The sequence below is a fragment of the Lepidochelys kempii genome, chromosome 7 (assembly GCF_965140265.1).
Source record: "Lepidochelys kempii isolate rLepKem1 chromosome 7, rLepKem1.hap2, whole genome shotgun sequence".
NCBI classification, from domain to species: Eukaryota; Metazoa; Chordata; order Testudines; family Cheloniidae; genus Lepidochelys; species Lepidochelys kempii.
The window spans coordinates 4604026-4625977 of NC_133262.1; the positions used below are offsets into that span (position 1 = coordinate 4604026).

Consider the following 21952-nt stretch of genomic DNA (forward strand, 5'->3'; position numbering starts at 1 on the left):
CAAAATGGTGAATCCAAACACTCCTTAGATTTGATTAGTTTTCGATCTAGATCAGGATCCAAACTTGGTGTCTCAGACCCATCTCCAGTTAAAACAAATGGAAATGGTTGTTGTTAGCACAATTAAAAATGTCAGTATTGTACATACGGGATAAATTAGTTTTCTTGAGACTCTAAAAAAAAACCCAGCTGTTACAGCTGTCGCTTTTCCAGGAATACATTACAGATAATTTTCATCATTTAAAAAGTTTGCTGTTTTCCCACATTTAAGAATTAAAAGCCTCCAGCCATTTAAGATTTTCTGATTACATTTTAGATACACATTTAAAACTACTTTGTGTTACTGTGTGTCGTTAGGTGAATCTGTGCAGACCCTGTTTTCACAGATAAACTCCCTCAGACAAATACCAGCTAAAGACATGAACTCGTTAAACAAATTAAACCAGGTGCCAAATGATTCAAAAAGTGAATAGCCCATTTCCTGAATTCCCTGGTGAGACTCTGGGTTTCTGTAGCATTCAGGTGCTTAACAACCAAATAAAAAAAATTGCACGAGGAGAAAAAAATCAGCACAGAAAAATGTTGAGATTTTTTCCAAGTGGTAAATAATAACTATAAAAATGTTTTTTAGAGAGTGATGGCAACAAATTCAGAAATACTGAAGGGTATGTCTACAATGCAGTACAACAACCACAGCTGGCCCAGGTCAGCTGACTCAGGGTCATGGGGCTTGGGTTTCGGGGCTATAAATTATTGTGTGGACATTTGGGCTTGGGCTGGAGCCTGGGTTCTGGGACCCTCCCTGCTTGCACTGTCTCAGATCCCAGACTACAGCATGAGTCCAAATGTCTACACTGCAATTTTATAGCCCCACAAGCCTGAGTCAGCTGACCGGGGCCAGCTGCAGGTGGTTTATTTTTTAGTGTAGACATACCCTAAGTGTCTTAGCCACCTAAGTCCCATTTTAAAAAGTGACTTAGATGCTTAGAAGCCTATGTCCCAATGAGACTCCTAAGGGCCAGATGTATAAAGGGATGAAAGCACCTAAAAAAGCACATAGGCACCTACTGCGATTTACCAAAACACTTCAGTAAGTTAGGTACCAGTAAGTTAGGAGCTTTTGAAATTGGGACTTTAGCTCCTAAAGGTATGTCTACACTAGGACAGCAGGTGAAGCATAGACACCGCATGCCCAGCTAGCACGGGTGTAAACAGCAGTGTAGACAGTGAGGTATGGCTTAGGCAAGTAGCATGCCCTACACCTGAACCCTAGGATTTACATCCTGCACTGCTCTCTATTTTTAGCAGTGTAATGTCTCCCTGCCAGAGCTTGTCCTCACCATAGTGAAAGGCTCCGGCAGCAGGAAAAGGCTCTGGTAGGGGGAGCAGCTTCTTTCCCCACTGTCTCTCCCCACTGGAGCCTTTCGCTGCTGCATGTAGCTACAGAGTGCAGTGACAAGGGTGGACACAGCTGCCTTTCTCGCCGATGCAGCCGATGAAGTGAGCTGTAGCTCACGAAAGCTCATGCTCAAATAAATTGGTTAGTCTCTAAGGTGCCACAAGTACTCCTTTTCTTTTTGCGAATACAGACTAACACGGCTGCTACTCTGAAACCAACGTAAGTGTAGACCAGGCCTACATCACTTTTATATATTTGAAAATTTTGCCCTGGGTGAATATTGGCAGCTCTTTGATGTTACTTAGAGGTTTGGAATATCAGTAGAGAAGGATTAATTGGCAAATGGGGGACACAGCACTTGGTTCTGGAGTGAGAGTTCTGAGCGAAGGGGGAAAGCTTTGTCTTATAGGGTTTTTTTTTCTTTTTTAAATGGTGGCTGTTTCAAGATGTTCAGAGGTTTGTAATAGCCCTGATGGGGATGGGATAGTGCAGGTCTGGTAATCAAGGATGCTAAATGGTATTTTATCACAAGGTTCTGCAGTTTGTCCCAAGGTACAACCGTTTATCACGTGGCTAGAACCTCCACACAGTGGAGGATTAGCCACTGGGCCAACAGGGTCTGTGCTCAGGAGCCCCAGCCAATTGGGGACCCCTGGAAAAATGGGCACTGCCCCGACCCACTCTGCCTGTCCGGCGCTCCTGCTGGAGAGCGGGGTCACGGCACCGGGGCTTGCCCTGCTACCCCCACGCCCAGACCCCGATCTGCAGCAGGAACGGGAAGGGGCCTGCAGGCAAAAGGGGTGAAGCGGGGCCCCCACTTGCTCTGGCCCAGGGCCCCACAATAGCGTAATCTGCCTCTGCCTCTACATACATGTAGAGAGCCAAATCGATCGTTAGGCAGAATATACCAGTGCCGCCCCATTTAATTTAATGCCCATTGTGTATCTGATCGAGGGATCTCTTTAATGAGATTGCTAAACTGCTATTCTCTTGTTGATATTTTAATGAATAGAGCTGGTCAAAAATTTTCAACCAGAATCTTTTCCAGCTAAAAAATGGGGTTTTGTTGAATATAAAATCACATGAAAATGTTGTCAGCTAAATTTTGAATTTTTTTTAGTGAGAAATTTCAAAACTTTTCATTTCAGTTTTTGAGAATTTGAAATTTTAATGTTCCCCTTCTTCTTTCCTTTTTTGCCACTCAAAGCAATAAAATTAATAATGTACAGGTTTTATTCCACTTTTCCCATGCACTTTTTACCTTTTTCCCCACTCTGCAAAATTTCAAATCTTCGCCATCTCTGGGAAAAATTACAGAAGAGTAAAAAGAAACTCTGGCACTCTGAAACTTCCAAAGTTGAGGAAGTTTTGAAAAGTTAGAGTGGGAAAAGGAAAAATAGAGGAAAAAAATTGAAAGAAAAAACAAAACAATACCCTTTAGCATCATTCATTCTATTGCTTTAGCTGGCAAAATAAATTAAAAAGGAGAAAAGGGAGAAAATAAAAAATTGAAATTTTTTTTAAAAATTGTTTTTTCAAAAACCAAATCAAAACATAGTTTTTAATCAAAATGTAAGTGAAATATTCATTTAATTTTGTTTAGAAATTTTCCCACAAAAAATTTAAAATGAAAATTTTTCATTTGAAATTATTTTTGTGGCGGGGAAAAACAAGGTTTAGGACCAGCTCCAATATTGACAACATACTTTTGCTTCCAACAGCATCGACCCATTGTAATTACTCTTGATATAATAACTGTGTAACATCAGAAGCGCTGCTCTCAGAGGAGGATAATGGTACAAAAGGAGTGCAGTGTATCTGCACAATTTTCTTTCCCTTTTGTCTTTCCTTTTCCATAAGGTACATCAAACTTCAAATGCCTCCGGGGTATTTAATCCTGCAGAAGCAGATATAAGGAGCTTGATTGTCCACTGGGCTGGAGCAGAGCTCCGGCTCAGCGGAGAGTTGGCACTGACAAAATACCAGTCACCATTCCCTGATTTTTCACCACCTGGTCCCAGCACAAATTAAAGCTGCTTTGACTTCTCCCTGTGGAGAATTAGGCATAAAGGAGCCTCGATCTGCCACTCCCTCTGTCCTCCCCCTGACGGCCTGCTTCACATTCCCTACCTCCCCTTATACTGAGCAGTGGAGTTCTGGTCCAGAAAGTCCAGAGCCACCTTCACCAGATTTGCACTAGCGGTGATTTTCCCCACACAGGGGGATACTCCAGGACAAATCTCCTGCCACCTCAGCTTCATTCTGTGCCACAGAAGCGGCACAAAGAGAACCTGGCAGACTGCAGAAGGTGCCCCAAGATGGCTGGTTTCAGCTGGAAGCATTTTGGGCTCACAATAGGCCACAGCAGTAAATAAACTTCCTTAGGCATGAGCTTGTTTCAATTTAAAAAGGGAGAGAGAGACAGAGGCTTGCTTTTGTTGTTTTTTTTTTCCCTGAGACCTGCTACTGGGCTAAACATCCCTGCAGGGCTTCAGAATAAATTGTCAAAAGTAACTAAATCTAGACTGTTCTGTGAAAATCAACTTGGAATGGAATTTCATGTTGATATGTGCCAAAGCTGAGATCTGTGGAGACCTTAGTATCCAATAAGCATTCATATATTTTATGAAGAAGATGATTCCTATTGGCATTTTGAGTACTTTAAGCAAATCTGACCATACAGCTTGTTCTTCCAGTGGTGTATTTTTCTAGGAGCTGCCAAGGAAAAACTTTCCTCTTCATTTTGAGGGCTATGAGAACTTCGTCAAACCAGTTTCTACTTATTTTCTTTCAGCTGGTTACTCAGTGTAATGCTAAATATGTGGAATGCTTCAGTGCTCAGAAAGACTGCAACAAAGAGAAGAACAGAAACTCATCAGTTGTGCCATGTAAGATCAACTCTTTGGTTTGATTACTGCTTAGCGTAACTTTTTGTGTTGAATTCTGTTGGTTATGCATGAAGAGGCGTAGCTGCCAGGAAGGAGAATGGTTGTGTTTTGTTCAGCCAAAGATATCTTGTCTTTAGAAATTACTATGGTGAAACTGAGCAAAAGGACCTGGTGATGGTGTCAGCATAATGCATTGTCCAAGCAAAATGTTAATCTGAAGAGTTCAAGTTTTTGAATAATTATATGGGGTGGGGTGGGGCAGAATTTTTATCTAGGAAATCACAGTAATGCAATCATGTTTGCATCTCTGTACTCGGATAATATCTCGCAATGCAATTGAAGTTGATTGTTTGGTAGTGTTGCTACTCTGCGTAAATTACCACATTTGGATGGCTCAGTAAGTAGCACAGTATCAAGCACTCCCCAAAAAAACTGGGGGACTTTGAATATAAACTACATTTCTTCGGAGGAAACAGAATGTGTTGAGGGAGTTATGTATGTCCTTGGGTGACTAATCAACAGGGATTGCCTCAGCTGTGGAGACAGCTGCCTGCTTGCCCCAAGGTCAGCGAAATGGTCATAAAGCAATGCTGGAAAAAGACCGGAGAAGCAAAATAAATCAGATGGTTTTGTGTGCAACTGGAGGCAAATAGAACACTGTAGTCAAGAATTATCTGAAATCCCCTGCCATCACTGTATAGGCTGTTATTTGATCATTCAGCCTGCTGTGAAAATCTTTGCTATAGTAAAATCTGATTCCTGAAATTACTTCATCCTTTTAGGAATATTGTACAACTTTTCATTTTATATTCTGCTTTGGCTGGCAATGCTTTATCACAGTTAAAGTGCGGGCCTGCTGCTGGGGGAGATGGGATTTGTGTTAGATCTGATTTGTTAAAGTCATCTCAGAAATTCATGCTTTCTGCACCATGCCATGACCAGACTGTGATCATTTTTTTCATCTTATAGCTGAACGTGCTAGGGTGGGTCTCGCGCCACTGCCTGGAATGAAGGGAACTGATTACATTAATGCCTCTTATATCATGGTGAGAAAGTCAGCACTTAAATATAGAGCAAAATCAACTGAAAGGTGCTAAGTACCAGATTCCTACAATTGTCTTAATTTTGCATATAATGATTGAGTATAAAAGATGAAGTTTTAACACATTTCATAATGTAAAACTTTCAACTATCTTTAATAAAATATCATTGTCTAAAATATTTAAATTATGCAAAGCATTTTTATGGAATGAATTTTTCCATTACATGCACTCAAATAAATATTGGCATTAAGAGTAAATGAAAACAGCAGGGACTCTGAGAAGTGGAAATGTACTCAGAGTGAAAATGGTTTGTGTAGAAATATTAATAATAGCACAGGAAAAAATTAAAGTTGTTCAGAATGTTTTCAGCTGTAGTCAAAACATTATCTGTTCCTATAAATAAAATGTCAGGCTTTAAAAGTACTCGGTGCAATAAGGGACGGTGTGGTTTTGTCTTTGCTTTATAAGGGTTACTACAGGAGCAATGAGTTCATCATAACCCAGCATCCTCTTCCACATACAACTAAAGACTTCTGGCGAATGATCTGGGATCACAATGCACAGATCATTGTCATGCTGCCAGACAACCAGAGCTTGGTAAGTTAAACACTTAACTATGTATGTACTATACTTCAATTATTGAGCATAGCAGGGTGCAGGAATTGGGTCACTCATGCAGGCTGGTTATGTTTCCATTGAAAATATAGCTAATTTTGAGCCATATACTTAAATCTGGGTTCATGCAGCAAGCTTGTTACTGTCAACCATGTCGTTGCTCTCTTTCAAATCATAGTATCCTCCTGTAGGTGAAAGGTAACCTCAACTAGTGTATCCTGCCTGGACTGAATTCCTAATGCACTGAAGGAAATCATACAGCTTCCTCAGAGCAGAGCAAAAATGATAGTTTAAGACTCTGTGCTATGTGTTTGTGGCCCATGTGATGGAAAGGATGGGAACAATGAAGTTATTCATTTGCCGGGGGCTAAGGTTAAGGACAGCAAGTGGTAACAGAGACAAGAGTGTAGTTATTAGTTTGCTCGGGGGGACCTAAGGTTAAGGAGATCAAAGAGAGGATAAATACATTATTTCTGATTGAAGGGGAAAGCAGTTGTGGTTGTATATGGGGATATAAATGGAAATAAAAGAGAGGGAGAATTGAAGTGTTGGAGGTGAGACAGGTGAAGGGTTAATGATAGCTTTCAGGTTAACCCGCATATGCTGAAGAAGAAGGAGTGCTGAAAGGCATTAAGGTCTGAACAGTTGATTTTTCTCATATGTGCCTGACTAAAGTGTGGCTGAGAATGATAGGGAAATAATGGTATTCGTTACAAGAAAAGAGTGGTTGTGAGGGCTGCTATGTTTATATTCTTCCTTAGTGCGGTGAGATTAAAGGGATCAGCAGGAATTCCCAGGGAAAGAGCGTTCAGATAAGCACTATCAAGTCAAAAAGAATTGATGAAAAGAGAGAGTGTCTGGTGAAAATGAAGCAATGCTGCTGAACAGTTCTGATTATGATATAACTGGGAGAGGTGACACTTGGCTTGATAGGAAAATACCTTGGAAGGCAAATCATCTTGGAAGGACACATAGTGCCAGATTCTGCCTCTGTTGTGTTGAGGGTGGTGGGGGTTGCCCTGGAAACAGGCGCCGGAATTTGGCACAAACTTTGTGACATGTTTAATGTCAATGTGGGTGAAGCTGAACATACAGAGCTGAAAGAAAGATGACAATGCAGACTGACTACTGTGTCTGAGTGAGTTTAGTCTGAGGAAGAAGGGTGAAATTACTACGGAACAATCAATGATATTAGGGACTGTTTGAATATCGTTCTGTAGACTGAAGGCAACCTTTCGAGAAGCACCTGAGTGACGGGAGCCTAAGTCCCGTTTTCAAAACAGACATAAGCACTTGGAAGCCTAAGTATCATTGAAAGTCTTGCCCTGGGCCACAGAGGGAGAAAATCGATTCATAGCTGCAGAGGATAATGGTTCATGTTTTTTTCAGAAGGAAAAACAATTTGCCTGATCTTGTCCTCGGAGACACAGGCAAGCAATGCCATGTAGTATGTTAAATTAGCTTCTGTGCTTATGATGGTGTGTGCCATACGTCCCTGAATCCAAGAACAGGCACGGCCCTTGGGTCTACTATTCCTTCCATCCTTTGGATCAGTGACTTAGGGTGCACAGTTGTTTTTCAAAAACCATTTTCTTGATAGTATAATCTACAGCTGGTTATTATTAAAAGTACTGAAACTCTTAATCCTTTTTTCCCCATCACTGTGCTCTTTTTATTTAGAATTTACCCTTGCTTCTTCCGTAGACGGTTTTTGCTGTAGCCTAAAGTTTACAGAGAATTAAGCTGACCTGCTGTTTTCCTCAGGGTTAGGAATGTTTGGGTTTCTTTTTCTCAGTTCATGAAATTTCAACACCTAGATATGACAACTTACAGTGTTCTGATCCAAAGCACAATAAAGTCAGTCAGAATCTCTCCCCTGACAGTATCAGGTTTGGATGAGACCAAGATAGATAGGAATTAAAGACAATAGCAAACAATTTCTAAAGTTCACTGCGTGTTTCTAAACAGGTACCTGACCTGACTGCAAAAGAAAGGGAGTAATGTACTGGGTAGACAGCAGGTGGTGTAGTCTGGGAAAGCTTGTGTCTACATAAAGGTTAAGTGTAAGTTAACTAAAATAACCATTTCCCTCTGAAACCAATTAAAAAACAGACTTGCACTATTTGGGAGGCACAGGAAGGATTACTTGAGGCTTGCTGACTACTATAATAAATCTCTTTTAGACACAAACAGTTTTAAGGATCACTTTCTGGTCATATCTATCTATCAAATCAGTTTTTGGATCCACTGGATTTTTCAGTCATGTGTAAAATAAGCTATTCGGAGGACTGCGGTGATCTGCTTGTTTTATTCCCCCAGGCAGAAGACGAGTTTGTATACTGGCCAAGTCGCGAGGAATCCATGAACTGTGAGGCCTTTACCGTGACCCTAATCAGCAAAGACAGACTGTGCCTCTCTAATGAAGAGCAAATTATCATCCATGACTTTATCCTTGAAGCGACCCAGGTAAAGTGAACCCCCACAATAGGTGCATTTGGGCTCTGCCTTTCACCTAACACGTTAGTGCCTTCAGTTAAACTTTGCAATAAGACAGAGTTTGCAAATGATTTTCAGGAGGATTTACTTGTAAATATATTGCCTGTGTGCCCGGTACAGGGGGAAGGATATTGCTCTCGGTTCCTTTTCCTTCTCACTCCCCAAACGTTAGTTTTCCAAGTCTTTCACTTCCAAGAAGATTGCTTATCAGCATTCCAGTTCTCTAGATGGCTAGGCTAGAGCATTTCATCTCTGCTTATCTGATTCCAAAGTCAGGAGGTTTGTTTTTCATGCAGCAGTCACGGTAGTTGATTGACTTATTTTTTAAAAGACACTGAGATGCAGTGTCCCATTTCCCCTTTTATAAATTCAGATTTTATAAATGAATTGTTTTGAAGCGATGATGGTGGCTCTGCATTTGCTGAACCACATTTATATTGAGCGACAACACCTACTCTTTGACTGATATCACAATGGCAGATGTATTTAGCTGCAGGGAAGAAGATATTGTTACAAGCCTTTGGTAGCCTTTTTAGTATGGATACCTTTGGTCGCTCTTCTCTTGTTTGACCAGCTGCCCTTTGAATATTAGAGATGCTGAAGAGGCCAGTGGACTAAGAAAGACCTATGTGGAGGTGGGCCCTGAATTGAAATGGAAAATATTTAAACAATTAAATATTTCATTATATTCAAAATTATTTAGTATGGGCCAAAACCTGCTCCCTAGTGCCTCTGAGATGCCAGAGCTGCACAGCTTGGCTGTGCTCTGCATTCACCCAGATCTCACTGACTCCTGCGTGGGCAACTACAGAGCCATGGCATGGCTGGATAATGTCTTCCCCTCTCCACAGGGGGTGACTAGAAGGGGTCACTGCATGCACATTGCCTGCCTCTGCATCACAGTGCCAGGGAGGGTTTTGTGTTGCTGAATGGCAACTAGTGGAATCTCACAGGGGCTACACAGCCTGCAGGCTGTTGAGTGATGGCTCTGAAATGGAGAGGGGATAGGGAGTGGAGCGCTGTCCAGCAGGCAGGAGGTTCCCCCCAATAGCAGTTAGGGAGAGGGGAGCATTGTGTTATCACGCAGGCAGGGGCAAGGATCACACAGGCACTTGCTGTACCACGGACATAAAGAGATTTATGGAAGACTACCCAGAAATGCTACACACCAACACACCCTGGTTCTCTCGGAGAGCTTCAGGACCAAGAGCTCTGTGATCTATCTCAGTGGTTCTCAGCCGGTGATCTGCACACTCCTGGGGGGTCTGCAGACTATGTCTAAAGGGTTTGCGAAAGGTTGTCATTACCATAGAACAGTGGCTTGGAACCTGTAATCCACAGACCCCTGGGTGTCCGCAGACTATGTCGGTGCTTTCCAAAGGGGTCCACACCTCCAGGGGCCTGCAAATGAAAAAAGGTTGAGAACCATCCATCTAACTTGCCTCTACAGAGAGTAGGACTCAACTTCCTCTCCCCACCACGGACCCCTTCAAAGAGAGAGAGGATCCGGTGACTTTGAAACAATTCTGGGATTTGTTCCTGGCTGTGCTTTCTTCTTGTGTAGGAGGAGCAGCACCATGGTTAATGCCGCCCTCGGGGAGGGAGGGAAGCGTAGGGTCCGTAGTCAGCTACCAAGAGAGAGGATTGGGAGAAAGTGCTGTGTGTCACCTCTGTGGCCCCCACCTGTGTGCCAGCCTATCTGTCCCAGGATTGGTCAGCTTGCTGCACAGCTGAATACGCAGCGGTCTGGGGCGCATCGACAGTAGAGTTGCACATAGGTGTGGATGATGCACACATCCACGTATTACGTAGTGACCTGCCGGGAGATGAGAATACTGTTTCCATTTCTGCCCCCTCTCGTTTCTTTCATTGACGGGCAGAATGGGGAGGAATGTCCCGCTATCAAGCCTCAGCATCCCTAAGTGTATGAATGTGGAGTTAAAATGGCTAATGACAGGATGGTTTTTCGTTTCAGGATGACTACGTTCTGGAAGTACGCCACTTTCAGTGTCCCAAATGGCCAAACCCAGATGCCCCTATAAGCAGTACCTTTGAACTTATCAATGTAATCAAGGAAGAGGCCTTAACAAGGGATGGCCCCACCATTGTTCATGATGAGTATGTCACCTGCCTTCTCTCATTTACATACAGGTTGTAAAAGAAATATTATGCTGGATAAGGGTGTAGATGGAGGAAAATGTCCTCACCTCTCTGGAGAGGATGGGTTTTCATGGCCTAAGCACCAGGATCAAAGTACTTAGGCTCCCTGAATTGCACCCAATCATGCTTCAAAGGCAAATAAATTGAGTTTAACGCAGTTTATTATGTTTGGGGCTTTCAGGCCAGACCCTAAAATCTGAGGTCTGCTCTGCATGCACGTTGGACTGCTCTGCACTGGGGAAACTCGCCCTGAAACTCCCCCCGCCCCCAAATTCTAATGGCTTTAAACCCCATGAGAGCCATAATTTAGACCAGACTCCAGAGTTGTTTTTTTTTATGAAACCAGTTTCAAAACCACTCCCAGGACTCCTGTAATAATTTAGGTCTAATGTGCCACCTATCACATAGGGCTTTACTTCGACAGTATGTAAGTAGGATTGAACAAGTCCAGCTCCGCTGGTTCTCAAGATGCTCAGCAAGGATCATTTGTGCCACAGAAGCTGAGGTTTGTTTATGGAGGGTTTATTTTCCCCAGTTCCTACAACCATTCTGTGGAGCCAGCTTGACATCAGCTGGATGAGAAGGAAACACCCACCCCCGCAAGAGGTGTCGCTGCTTTCTAACAAATAGTTCTGCAAAGCAACCACACGTTTGTGTGCCCAGTAACAATTCAACAGCTGATTATAGATGATGCTGGTTGTAAAGCAGAGCCTAGTGCCTGACAGCCCCACAACAGCTCTTTTCAGAGGGAGAAATTCACCACCGTGCAGGGGACCAGCACAAGAACTATGCACCACTTAAGTCCCAAGGAAGCCCATGCAGGGTAAACTCTTAGTCTGGGAACCACTTTGAAGAACTGTTGTGAGAGCCATTAGACCATCCACGATCTTTAGTCACTGTTGCAGCAAGATACATTGGAGCTAATGGGGAAATCTTTGAGGTCTTACTTATTTTGCAAAAGCATTACCATACACTGATATTTCAGTGTCAGGCTGACGACTGAGATGTAAAATCGCCTGTTAATATTCTGCTGCTGCAAAGTAACCTTTCCGTTAACGTCCCCTGTATTGCTACTGCGACAGTTTCTCATGACAAACTCCTACAAAGAGTGACTTGGGCCTGGGCAAGTGGTTTTTCTCCCTTTCTGCCTCACTAATGCATAGTGTAAGCTCTGTTGGGTTTTGGCAGCTTTTATTAATTTGAGGCTAGTTTTAATATTAATGCTTGGGCTAGTCTGTAGTGCCGTTTTGCTGCTCTTGCATTATTCAAGATTATGCTTTACAAAATTAGAACCATTATTGATTTGGGTATTTCATGCTAGGCTCCCCCCTCCCACCCTCCCAGAAAAAAAACCCAAAACAAATCCTCAAAACTGTGATTCTAAAAGCGCTGAGTTACTTTTTTCTGTAAATTGCTTTTTTGGTTTATTTGTCGTAGTCAGTGATTTTTATTTTTATGCCTAGCATATAATGTGTATTGCACCTTTGATTTGGAGGCTGAGCAAATGTAGCTGAAAATGAAAATCTCCCTTTAGTATGTGCAACAGCCGCATCCAATAATCCACTAATAATTACAACTGCAGATTAATCCCAATTGTATGGATTTGCAAATACTAAATTTAAGTGGGATTTAGGAAGTACTTGGTAGACAACTTGATGAAGAAACATTTCTAAAAAGTTCTGGAACTCCACCTACAAACCTCATGTTAAACACTAACAATTTACACCCAAATTTTCAAATTTTGGCTGCCTATATTTATGCACCAAATTAAGGATTTTGTGGTCTGATTGTCCGAGATGTTGAGCACACAACAGCTCCCATTCAGGACACTGAGCGCTGTAGGTAATCAGCCTCTCTAAAAATCAGCCCATTAGTGCCTTAAATAGGCATTTAGGTGTCTCCCTTTAGGCACCTATGTTGTCCTTAACCCATAAGGACAACGAGCCATGCCTCGTTTGGTGTGCAGTTCAGAGGTGAATAAGGCAAAGCCCATGCTGACTGAGGGCTTGTCTACACTACCCACCGGATCGGCAGGCAGCGATCGATCCAGCGGGGGTCGATTTATCGCATCTAGACTAGACACGATAAATCAACCATTGAGCGCTCTCCCGTTGATTCTGGTACCCCACCAGAATGAGAAGTGCACGTGGAGTCGATGGGAGAGCGTCAGCTGTTGACTTACCGCAGTGAAGACACCGCAGTAAGTAGATCTAAGTACGTCGACTTCAGCTACGCTATTCAGGTAGCTGAAGTTGCGTATCTTAGTTTGACCACGAGCAGTAGTGTAGACAAGCCCTGAGGCGAGGTGCCTCACTTTTGACTAAATTCCGTTTGCAGTTATCTTTGGAAATCACCGAAGCAGTGTTGTGTTTAGTCATATTACAATGAGGCAGCGATCCTGTGGAAATAATAGCATGTAATCCTGTTGTTAAAGACTGTATCACAATACAAACATAGAAGGGGAAGCAGAGTCAAGGTTGGCTTGAGTTCTTAACATTCTTTTAACATAGTCTTTGCGTTTCTTTGCCATGGGTTTGTTGCTATGGGCATGGACATGGCTGGAGCTTGCTCCATACCAGCAATCCTGGCACAGACATTTGACCTGACTCTGGTATCTCACAAACAGATTCTGCGTTGCCCGCAGGTCACAGGCCATTGCTAAATTTCTGATTGGGTGCCTCCAGTGAATCGGTATCAGTAGCATTTCTTGAACGCCTTTATATTTGAGCCACACCCAGAAGTGCAGCCTTTTGCCTACAAACAAGCCCTAGCTCAATTGAAGGGTGTTAATGAGATGTTTGTCATTGACTCTTGGGCACTTAGTATCCATCTTAGGCTTTGTTTACACTGGACTTTCATTGGCAAAACTTTTGTCCTTTAGGGGTGTGAAACACCCCCCCAACCCCCGATTGACAAAAGTTTTGCCAATGAAAAGCGCCGATGTGAACAGCGCTTTGTCGGCGGGAGAGCTCTCTTGCTGTCAAAGCTACTGCCGCTCTTTGGGGGGGGAAGTTTTTTGTTGGTGGGGAGGCTCTCTCCTGCCAACAAACAGTGGCTATGCTGCACACCTTTTAGCAGCATGGCTGTAGCCACACAGCTGCGTTGCTGAAAGGTGCGTAGTGCAGACATAGCCTTCGACGGTCTTACCTAATTGTCAGAGGGAGAGGAAGAACTACGTTCGTTTTGGTTGTAATGGCTTGTGATTTGCTTGAGTTCCCACAAATGTACTGTAAAATACACTCCAACATAATGGAAACGCTTCTACGCAAACAGCATGTGAAATTTAACTCTGCTTTTGTGCAGTCCAAGCAGGGTATTTTTAAATGGTTCACATTATTTTGTTGATATGGTTCTTTAAATTGGAAACCACAGTTAGCTCAAAATAGCCCGTATATGGTTAGTGCTGCTTTTCCATTAAAATGGCTAAAAATGACTTCTTCGCCCATATAGAGTAGAGCATTCAGTATTTATAAAAAATAAAGAAAACGGTGTCTATAGCACTTGAATAAGCCTGAATCAAAGCTCCGTGGCAATTTGCCAAGGCGCCCAGGTTCACCTCTGTACATCTGACCGTGACAGTGTTGTGGTTTGCAGGTATGGAGCTGTGTCAGCCGGAACGCTGTGTGCCCTGACCACCCTGTCCCAACAACTGGAGAATGAAAATGCTGTCGATGTTTTCCAAGTGGCAAAGATGATCAATCTTATGCGGCCTGGAGTATTTACAGACATTGTAAGTCTTTCAGTGGAGGATAAAACTGATCCTTATAAGGCTTGTGCTGACAAGTAAAACTTGAATTAAAACACGCACACAACATGGTGTCCATTACCAAGCCTTGTTGCCTCTACTGCCAAGCAATGGAAGTTGCTTAATGGGCCTGTTTGTGTTTTCATGCATCTCCGAGGCTCCCACACAGGCTCTCAGTACATTAAGCACATTCAGAAAATAATCCCAACCCAGTGCTACTACAGCTTCAGCAGAACCAAAGAGAGGGAGCCCTAGTGAAATAATGGGCCTGATTCTGGGAGTCACTCCACTCCCTCTGCACTGAAAACATGTCAGAGTCCCCCATGGGTATAGACACAGTCCCAGCATAGGGGACAGAGGGGAGACTGGGACATAACGCACTTCACTTCAGCTGTCTTTGTCTGGTCGTCCCTAACCAAAGGGTGACCAGATGTCCCATTTTTATAGGGACAGTCCTGTTTTTTGGGACTTTTTCTTATATAGGCTCCTATTACCCTCCACCACCTGTCCCATTTTTGCACAGTTGCTGTCTAGTCACCCTATCTAACCATAGCCAGTTGATGTAGTTCAGAGTAACCCCCAGACTAAGACCCAGAATCAGGGAGCCATAACTGTCTTCTTCACCCACTCCTGCCCCCAAGGTGCCATCTGAGAATCTAGCCCGACATCTGTAGTTAGTGTCTGTTTATATTCTCAGAGCCAATATACACAAAGATCATGAAATCACCGCCATTCTGACTGTCATTTTACATAGTCATTGCGCATAAATTTTACAGTGTTGTTAAAGGTACACATAACAATGAAATGAAGGAGGAAAAAAGAAAATGGTGTAACTGGAAGGAAGCCCTGATTACTAGAAAGTTAGCAGAGGGCTTCTTAAGTTTACCCTGATAAGCCGTACAGTTTCTTGCACGTTACATAATGTACTTCACAAGTGCATTTCTGGCCTGACCCAATGCCTTTGAAATCAGTGGGAAGACTCCAGACAACACTGGATCAGTTCCTGTAAGAGTCACCCTGAGTCACCCTGAATATAAGGCAGTATTACATGTGCTGTGTTTGGTTGCTCACCAGATAGTCTTCTTTGCTATCTTTAGGATCCAGATTTGTATGAATTAAACTGACAAAACTGACAAACCTACTGCTTCCTACTCTGTAACATCTTAATGCTTTCACGTGTTAACAACAATTGCTTGTTATGTCCTCTGAATATGGGAGGATTTTAACTCTATAGTTTAAATACTGGCTTGATATGGTAGCATTGACTGGGTAGAGAAGACAGCAAGATGAAAGTAAATAAATATTCTATAAGAATTTGAAAACATGGCAGCATGCCTATGAAGTACATTAGTTGAGCATGATCTGTTACTGAATTTCTTGACCACATTTACCAATTATACTCATATTGGTGGTTTTACTGGCCCCATGCATTTCATGTTAAAATAATGGGTTCATTCTGATGACTCTTCATGACCAGCTACACTGAAAATGCAAAGCAGAAATGCATTCTCTTAAACAGCATGGGGATTGAAACCATTTGTCCTTTTCATTCCAGGAACAGTACCAGTTTCTTTATAAAGCAATGCTAAGCTTGGTGAGCACTAAGGAAAATGGAAATGGTCCCATGACACTGGACAAAAATGGCGCTGTGATGGTCAGTGATGAACCGGATCCTGCAGAAAGCATGGAGTCTCTTGTCTAATTGGAATCTTGAAAAGGCACTTCATTTGTAGAACTTCTGAAGACGGAGTGAACTTTTTTGAGGCCTTTTTTGCCAGACTCTAGGTTATACAATAACCCAATTACTTTTTTACACTGATAAAAGTTTTTATATTTATTTTTTGCCATTTTATGTCTTAATGGTAGCCTACTGAGCATTCGCACCTCTGTTTCTTTCACACAGCGTACCACCATTTTCTCTAGTTTGCACTATATGATCAGTGTTACTGCCTATAATATTCTACTACAAAAGCAAGCCCTGACATTCCATGACAGCAAACGTTACTTTTTAGTTTAAATGCAGTGAAGTTTTGTTAACTACAGTGACCCTTGAATCTTAAATCTTGAATGCTAGACCAGATAGATTCTTTCTACAAGAAATACTGCACCCCTTCAGACTCCTAATATTTATTGCTTTAATTTTAATTGTTGTAGGTCTTCTGTATTCCAGTTCAGTGGATAAGCAATATTCATCCTTTCTTGATACAATGTGGCAGGTGATTACTAGCTACAGTGAAGGTAGAATAGCCTCATGGAGCTGAAACAATTGCTTTTGTATTGTTTCAGATTCTGCTTTTGTATACTTGGAGGCCTATGAATTGCTTCACATGGAACACATAAAATTACATTCAAAAAACGTAAAGAACAACTCATACCTGGGACACAGTCACGGATTTTGACATTACAGCTTCAAAGCTTCCCCAATTATTCAGAATAAAAATGTCAGTTTTAGATTTTAAAACCACCATATGGGAAAGTGTGTTATTTTTTATTTTCATCATAGCGAATTCAGTGAAAACTCTGCTACAATCTAAAATAGGTCTGTTTTCAGACACATGAAGGTAGCAATATTTTACATTACTAAGCTATTCAATCTTTTAAACACATTAATTTCCTTACTATTTCTTGAACAGGACCTCACACCTAATGGTATGTCACATGGCGAAGACAGGCGTTTCTTAATTTCATAACTGTTAGATGCCATTTTTACAGGTGTGTAATTTTCATATTTTAGTGCTAAAACATAAAGTACTGATCCATATTTACTGGTGAAGCAAACTAATAAAAATAACTACCTATAAAAGTACATTCTTCCGCTTTTATTTTTTGCCAAACTAATTATTTAGTACAAACCTCTTGATTCCATTCTCCCTCCCACATAAATCAAACATTTTCCCCAAATTACGTTATTTAAACAGTGTTGTTATCTTGAGCACTTAGGTGTAATCCCTCATTGGTTCCCTAATCTTGTGTATTTTGATCCCAGTTGAGCAAAGTACTTAAGTCCATCCCTGTCTAGCAAAACCCTTAAGCAACTGCTTAAAGCTAAGCACGTCCATAACAGCTTTGCTAAATAGGTATGGTTTGCTCTAAAATTGGATGTGTTAATTTGATAGTTTGGATGTTTGGTGTAGATTTAAAGGCATTATCCCTTATATAGAGATTTATTTTCATTAGTTTTAAATTCCAACCAAACAAAAAGGGCACTGTAATGTTTCAGGACTTGCTGTCAAAATATTACAGCATATTTTTCACTTACATGTAAAACCATGGGTTTTCTTCCTGTTTTCAATACACCCTCACTCGGATGTAAGCATCTGACAGGCAAACCCACTTCTTTGGTTGAATTATTAATTTGGGTTTCTGGCGGGTTAGAGATAAACTAGTGATTCTGTGCATTTTCATACGAAAGGACATTTAAGTGAACTTCAGTTGGTGTAAATCAGTGTAGCTTCACTGATCTGAATGCAGCTATGCTACGTTACACAGGCAGAGCAGCTGGCCCTTTATTTTTAATGATGGAAAGATTTCTTCATGCTGACAGACCTGGTTCATCCAGTTTTCTAAGCATTTGAAAAATTTCAACAGTAACAACTATGTCATTACCTTGAATTTATCTGAATTTATTTAACCTCTTGATACTAGCGGTCCAAAATAGCTGCTGATACCACACAGCGATGCATAATACGTTCGTGTTTTCTATCAGAAAATCCCATGTCCAGCACCAAGGAACTGATTCAAATAAAAAAATGTCAAGATGACTCAGAATAACCCTTCAGCGCTAGTGCTGTGGAGCGCCCATCAATAGCTAGCATTAGGCAGCTCAGCACTCAGGGGTCAGCCAGTCTAATCTGCTAAGAGTTCAGATTGGCTTTCCAATCTCTTCAAAAACAGGAATCCTTCAAGCACATTTCAAGTATTGCTGTCCACACTGCGTAGGCTGGGGCTGAGAGCCTTCCAAGCGAAGTTAATTTGCCAGTCTGCGCTGGTGCCGGACGCTTCAGTGCACCCATTGCTGGCAATGGCCGCTGCACCGGGAAATTCCAGCTCTTGGCACGGAAAGACTGATCAGCTCACATCTGAAAGATTTGAGTTCCTGGGGGGGATATAATTCAGGTCCTGGCAAGAACAAAATGGCTTGCAGATTAACAGAGGTATTTAGAGAGTTGAATTTGTTCAGTCCATTTAGTAATAAGTTACTCTTCATTTCAGTGTGGTTTGGGGGAGGCAGAAGCAGAGTGGAAGTGGACTGTTTTAATGAGACACTGCCCCGCTCTTCTTGGGCTGGTTCCTTACATTTGTGCCATTTTTTTTTAAAGTCAGATGACATATGGGAACAGGGCTGAATGTTGATGAATGTTTTTGAAACCCATGCATTTGTATAAGCATTCTCCCATACCTGAAACACTTACACAGGGCTTAACCCATGGGGAAATAACTGTGATGGATGTCTTGACTTTTCCCTTGCTTTTTTTTCTCATGGGAATCAAGAAGTGTATTACTATTATGTTCAACTGTGAAATAGCCAGCAGGATGGCAATGTCATGTTGTCCGTGAGGGTGGGTGGGGATAGGAGTTCCATGCAAAGGTCAGAAATAAGAGTGCATGGGCCAAATTCATTCATTCAAGCAGCTGCAATTCTACTGACTTAACAAGATTTGCACCTGTTTCCCTGGGGCTGCGTGTGACTGAACATATGTTAACAGATCCTTACTCAGAGAGGTATGCTGAGATGCTGGCATTTGTCTGTCTCACCAAAATCAAGTCCCACACGTGCAGGGCAACAAACTGGCACATTTTTGCTGTCACCACTCTGCCCCTACACACGTTGTGATGACATTTCAATCGTTATTACAATATAGTTGTGATGCCTTTCACACATTGGAAATTCTCGAAGGATGTGCAAGTCTGCAAATTAGGAGGAATTTAAGCATTGCTTGGCTGTAAACAATGGTCCTCACCACTTGCGCTAAAGGGAAAGGGGAATAATGGATTGCAAATGAGTGTGTGTGTTTTCGGGTGTGTGTGCACACACGCTTTCTAGAAAATGTTATTTCCCCATCTTTTATAAGGGTATTCGGCCGGGAGACCAGGCGAGAGAAGTACAGGGCTTTTATGAACGGAGTCCTTAGTAATGACCAAGAATTTCTGCAAAAGCTGCTCTCTGTTAACAACATCCAAAAATCAGTGGCATTCTCCGTCTAAAGCCCCGATCCGTCAGACACTTACCAACACGTTAAACTTTACACACGTGAGTCGTTCTGTTAAAGTCAGTGGCACTATTCGCACGTGTCCAGTTAAACACATTGAACAAGTGTGTGCAGGACCCAGGGCTAAAGAACCTTCGTTCTGGACCTTCATTCATTTGTCCTTAACATTTCTGTTTCTAAATATGACTTTTGGAAAAAAAAAAAAAAAGGCTAAAGTTTATTCTTTGTGTTTGCTTCTGATCTTTTATTCCTCTCCTGTGGATCCATTCTGTGTTACTGGATTTATTTACTGGATCAGCAAGGTTTCAATCCTTTTTCAAATACCTGATTGCTTGAATTGCTTCCCTCAGAGTGATCTGTTGGAACACTAGAAAAACAACCTTTCTAATGACACAGCACAGCTGCCTTGTTGTTCATCCTTTTCTGTTTTTTTCAACAGATGCATTTTATTTGAAAGTTAAAATATAGATATCAGTTTTTACCAAAGATACCTATTACTAATTCTCAGAAAAAAAAATCTTAATTTAAAGAAAAAATAATAAAATGTAGGAGTCTAAAATATTTTGCAGTCATGCTCTCAAATTCATTCTCTTCTGCCATCAACTCCTGTGTTCTGAAGTTTATGTTCAAATGGTGCCAGTGAATTTTTATATGAAGGCAAAAAGGCATAATTGTTAGTCCACTGCATTGCTTTTATTTCCCCCACTTTCTCTCTTTGTTGCCATTCTAACAATGTAAACTTCATTGACTTTGCTTATCTAAGGAGAAGGCACACAAAATGGAGAGAGGAAGAGAAGGAACTGTAATGAAGAGATTTGGCCTCGACTTTATCTTTGCTGTTAAACTGTTTTTAGTATTTTTGTTAAATATTTGCAAAGGGAAGCATTTTCTACAGAAGATAATTAATTTCAAGAAAAATGTCTTGAGTTTTAAGAATAAGCATGTCTCCAAAAGAGGAGATAGTCAATTTTATAAAATGTCACAACTCTCCAACATTTGGGGTAGTGACTTCTTTGTTTGTTTGTTTTGTTAGAACGTTTGAAACTAGCAAGCAGCCATTGTTTCTAAAGAACTAAGCATTCACATCTACTCATAGTTCCTTTTCCTTCATTTTGAAATAGCAGAAATCCTTAAAACTGTAAATATTTTGTTGCTTGGGTAAGCATCTTCTGGGAACTTTGTATCTATGGTATATAATCATAGAATTTTATATTTTCATATAAAGCTAATTTTTTTCTAGTTTCAACTCCTTCATAGTTTTTTTGTGGTGGACATGTGAAGACATACTTTCTGTGTATTGAAGTAGTGAAACACGATCATCACATTCCAAAAAGAATTCAACACATGTTTTTTCTTTGGGGGCAGTGATTGTGAAAGTTGGATTTTCTTTCAATTCCATTGTCAGTGTGTGTGCAATAGGAATTAGACTTAGTCAGCCATTGGAGAAGTTCGTCTCATTGATCCATTCCGGGGGGAGGGGAGAGAATTGGTGTTTGGTTTTGGGAAGTTATTTTTTGATTGCTTTTTGTTTTGTTTTTGGTTTTAGGGGGTTTTTTGTTTGTTTTGGGTTTTGGTTTTTTTGTAACTTGAAAATCTCCTTTTTGTTATGTTTAAAACTATATCAAATCATTCTATTATAGTGTTATTTAATATGTAAATTGTATTGCTATACATAAAATAAAGTATGGTTTTTGATGTATTTTACAGACTTCTTTGTTATTTCTACCAGATTTGTACAAAATACCAAAGTTTAGGTGTATATTTCATTAGAGGAGGAGTGTTCGTCTGCTGAAGGCCCTGATCCTGTAATCCCTACTCAGATAAAATCTCCATTGACTTCAGTGAGAAAGAATAAGGGTCCTGATTCAGCAAATCCCTGCACCCCTGAGTAACTTCACTCATGTGACTAGTCCTATTGAGGTCAATGAGACTGGACATGTGAGTGAATTAATGTATGTGTTGGCAGACTCAGAGTGTAAGGACTTCAAGCTCCGGCCCAGCACTACGCTCTTTCCTTATGGCTAATGGTTGTTTCGGCTTCAAAATATCTTTTTAAAATAAAAAAAGTAGGTGGAATGTTTTTAAGATCACACATGCACACGCATAGTTGTAGCCAATGGTTCCCATTAGTGGAGCTGGGGGTTGTGCACCTTTTGCAACCATTTCAGTATTTCCTCTTCTCTGCTGCTTGTATCTATTCAGTGCATGTGCCACCTTTTTAATGGTCGTGGAGCAATCTCTTGGGCTTCTGGGGACAATCTCCGGCAGTTCCACTCCTGGCAGTTGTAGATTATAGTACATTAGTACCTGCTGTATAGATATTGCAGCTGTTCTGTTGCCACAGAGGTTAAAAATTATGTTGGCAGCTTCAGATGCAAGCACCAGGCTGGTTCCTAT

At 41.4% G+C, this 21952-nt stretch overlaps 1 protein-coding gene across 6 annotated transcripts in view; it reads left to right on the top strand.

Moving 5' to 3' along the window:
- PTPRG (protein tyrosine phosphatase receptor type G) overlaps positions 1 to 21259 on the top strand; it is a 584867-nt gene extending 563608 nt beyond the window's left edge. For all 6 annotated transcript variants that reach the window (XM_073350970.1, XM_073350965.1, XM_073350966.1 and 3 more), the window contains 7 exons: positions 4193 to 4286; positions 5256 to 5332; positions 5798 to 5926; positions 8264 to 8410; positions 10416 to 10558; positions 14195 to 14330; positions 15901 to 21259. In XM_073350970.1, the coding sequence (XP_073207071.1) occupies positions 4193 to 4286; positions 5256 to 5332; positions 5798 to 5926; positions 8264 to 8410; positions 10416 to 10558; positions 14195 to 14330; positions 15901 to 16047 (873 nt within the window). In that variant the 3' untranslated portion in view covers positions 16048 to 21259. The remainder of the gene's footprint in view (positions 1 to 4192; positions 4287 to 5255; positions 5333 to 5797; positions 5927 to 8263; positions 8411 to 10415; positions 10559 to 14194; positions 14331 to 15900) is intronic.
- The last annotated feature ends 693 nt before the right edge of the window (positions 21260 to 21952 follow it).